Source organism: Trichinella spiralis (assembly GCF_000181795.1).
Source record: "Trichinella spiralis strain ISS 195 chromosome Unknown Scfld5053, whole genome shotgun sequence".
NCBI classification, from domain to species: Eukaryota; Metazoa; Nematoda; class Enoplea; order Trichinellida; family Trichinellidae; genus Trichinella; species Trichinella spiralis.
The window spans coordinates 1-2615 of record NW_003531992.1 but is presented as its reverse complement, the minus strand read 5'-3'; the positions used below and the strand labels follow the sequence as shown (position 1 = coordinate 2615).

Sequence of the window (2615 nt, the reverse complement as noted above, 5' to 3'; positions counted from 1 at the left end):
GGACTTTTAAGTATTTAATTAATATTTTTGGTAGAATTATTAAGTCATAATTTTTGTTTTATGCTAAACGCAAACAAAATAAACTTACATTTGCTAAATTTTTTTTGATGATTGTTCCACAGTAAAAGTTTGGAATTTGAAAAAGAATCTGTTGCTCTCCGTAGCTGTTGTAATAAACACATTCTGCGCGGTCGCCGTATCCATTTGAAAATATTTTTCCATTAAACGGATTGTGAAAATGGAACTTGGCCAAAATTCCATTTGATGAACACTGAACGCTAACGTCTAAAAACATTTTTTACTACTAATAAAAATTATTATCCTGTTTGAATTTGTTAAAATTTACCAACAATATCTGATCTCTGCTGGCTGCTTTCAGAAAATTTTACATCAACTATATGGTTTCTGTACTGACCAATCACTCTACCGTTGTTCGCCTGTTTGAACAATTTAGAATTTTATTCATCTTATCAAATAAATATTAAATGAATAAAAAGAATGGATTTGTGAATCAATAAACAAAGAATAAATGATTAAATCCAAAAATACTATATAGCTATTGTCCAAATAAAGTTCAAAAAAAAACATAATAAACACGAGATATTTCTCATTATACATTGCATTAATATTTAGAAAAATTAATTTTCATAAAAAAGCCATATGGATTGGTTAAAAATACAACATTCAACTTCACTATATTCTGTAGCATTTATTTATATTTATTTATAAATTTACAAATATTAAATTAATAATATGCATGAATTTCTTTTTCAGTAATAAAAAAAAGGAAAGTTACCAACAAAGAGAATGCTAACAGGCGGCAAATGTAGGAGATCATAATCGCAGAATTGTAGAACTTCGCACAAGCATACATTGCCATCTATCTAGAAGAAGGAGCAAATAAAATTCAGGTTTTTCTGCAAGAAAAAATTTGCTTTCAACTGTCAATACTTTCTTTGTAAAATAAAAAAAAGGTTAACCAATAAACTATTTTAGCTGATTAATTTTTTGATGCCAATAAAAATTTCTTTAATAATTTCATAAAAATCAAAGCATTTTATGTATTTATTTCATGATTACATTTGTGCAAAATATTGGATTTACATTTACCTGTAGTAGAATAGAATCGAATATCTTTTTTGGGCATTTCTGATATTTTTCTTCTAATTTCTATTTCAAAGATGACAAATCATTCTGTTGTCCATGATGTTGCATGACCTCTGACGAGGGAAAGGCAATGCTGAAGGACCTCAGGCTTGATTGGTTTGCCTTAAACGACAGAACAAAGCAAGTTGGAAAATCAGTCGAGCAAAATGATTGCTCCAATTCACAAATCATTCCCTTTGATTACACTGAGCAATTCACATTTAAACATGCTGATATTGAGCACAAAAAAAAGAAAATTTTCTCCCAATTTGACTTGTAATTTTAAAAAATTTAGTAAAAAATATAAAATATCTTTCAACTGACGCTGAGTTCACTTCTGAAAAAAAACATCTTTCAATTATTATACATTCTGAAATAATATCTATGCATGCATGCGTGCATATTATCAATTTCTGCATGTTGATTTTTGTAAACAAGTTTTCATCAAAAGGAATGAAAGCAAACTAGAAGGAACAATTATATGCAACCAGTATATTATTTCTCCTCGATTTTGGAAAATTTATTATTAATGTCTTCCAAATAGCGAATACACAACTTCATTATTGTTATATTACTAAAATTAACACTGGGAATACATGAAAAGAACTATGCTATCATCAGAGGAGAATTTAAAAACATAATAATAATAATAATAATAAATATTATTTATCATTATTATTATATATGCATTTTCAGATTGTACTGCATTACACAGCGATGAGATGAAATACATGGCGAATGCAGATGAATTTTTGATTGAGACATTGGGTCACATTACTAATGACATAATTGATTCATAATATTTTAAAATTTATTATTATTATTATTATTATTATTATCGCTTATATTATTTAAGTCATTTCAAACAACTTAAACAAGTCAAAAATCATTTAAATTATATCTAATGTAAATAAATTAAAACTGTTAAAACCAAATTTAAAAAAATACTGCCAAACAAATAAAGAAGTAAAACCCAACTGAAACTGATATAATAAACTCAACATTTGAATGAAAAAGTTTCTATTAAGATTGGTTTCTTAAACTTGTCTCAAAAATTCAACGACTATTAGTATACATAGCAAAGTTAATTAAATGATAAGTTTCTGTTCGTACGTAGCATGCGTACGTACATTCATACGTAGCAATTTATAGTTTGAAATTATATTCAGTCATGTTTTATTTTACATTCAATGTTGTTGTTGCTGAGCTTCTTTCTGCTTTCACTGTTTAAACACCCAGTTTTCTCAGTTATAATTAATCTTGTTTTGTTTAATATAAATATAATCCTTGATAACGCATGAAATGAACTGTTTTCATTTTTTGGTTGTTCAAGTACAGAAAAATGTGTTTTTATAATTTACAATGCAAAAGAATCATTAAAAGTGAAACGGAAAGAGCAGTCTAATTATTTAAACGGATGATTTCATATTATTTAGTTCAGTAATGCCATTACGCTGTAAGCTGGAGTT

The 2615-nt window shown here is 26.8% G+C and overlaps 1 protein-coding gene across 1 annotated transcript; it reads right to left on the bottom strand.

Moving 5' to 3' along the window:
* Positions 1-88: 88 nt before the first annotated feature.
* On the bottom strand, positions 89-1147 carry Tsp_12850 (conserved hypothetical protein; the record flags this gene model as incomplete). Its single annotated transcript, XM_003366987.1, has 2 exons — positions 1111-1147; positions 89-285 (listed from the first exon to the last, which is right to left on the bottom strand). Coding segments are annotated over exons 1-2 (234 nt in total), but the record flags the coding sequence as incomplete, so codon positions are not given.
* Between the last annotated feature and the right edge of the window lie 1468 nt (positions 1148-2615).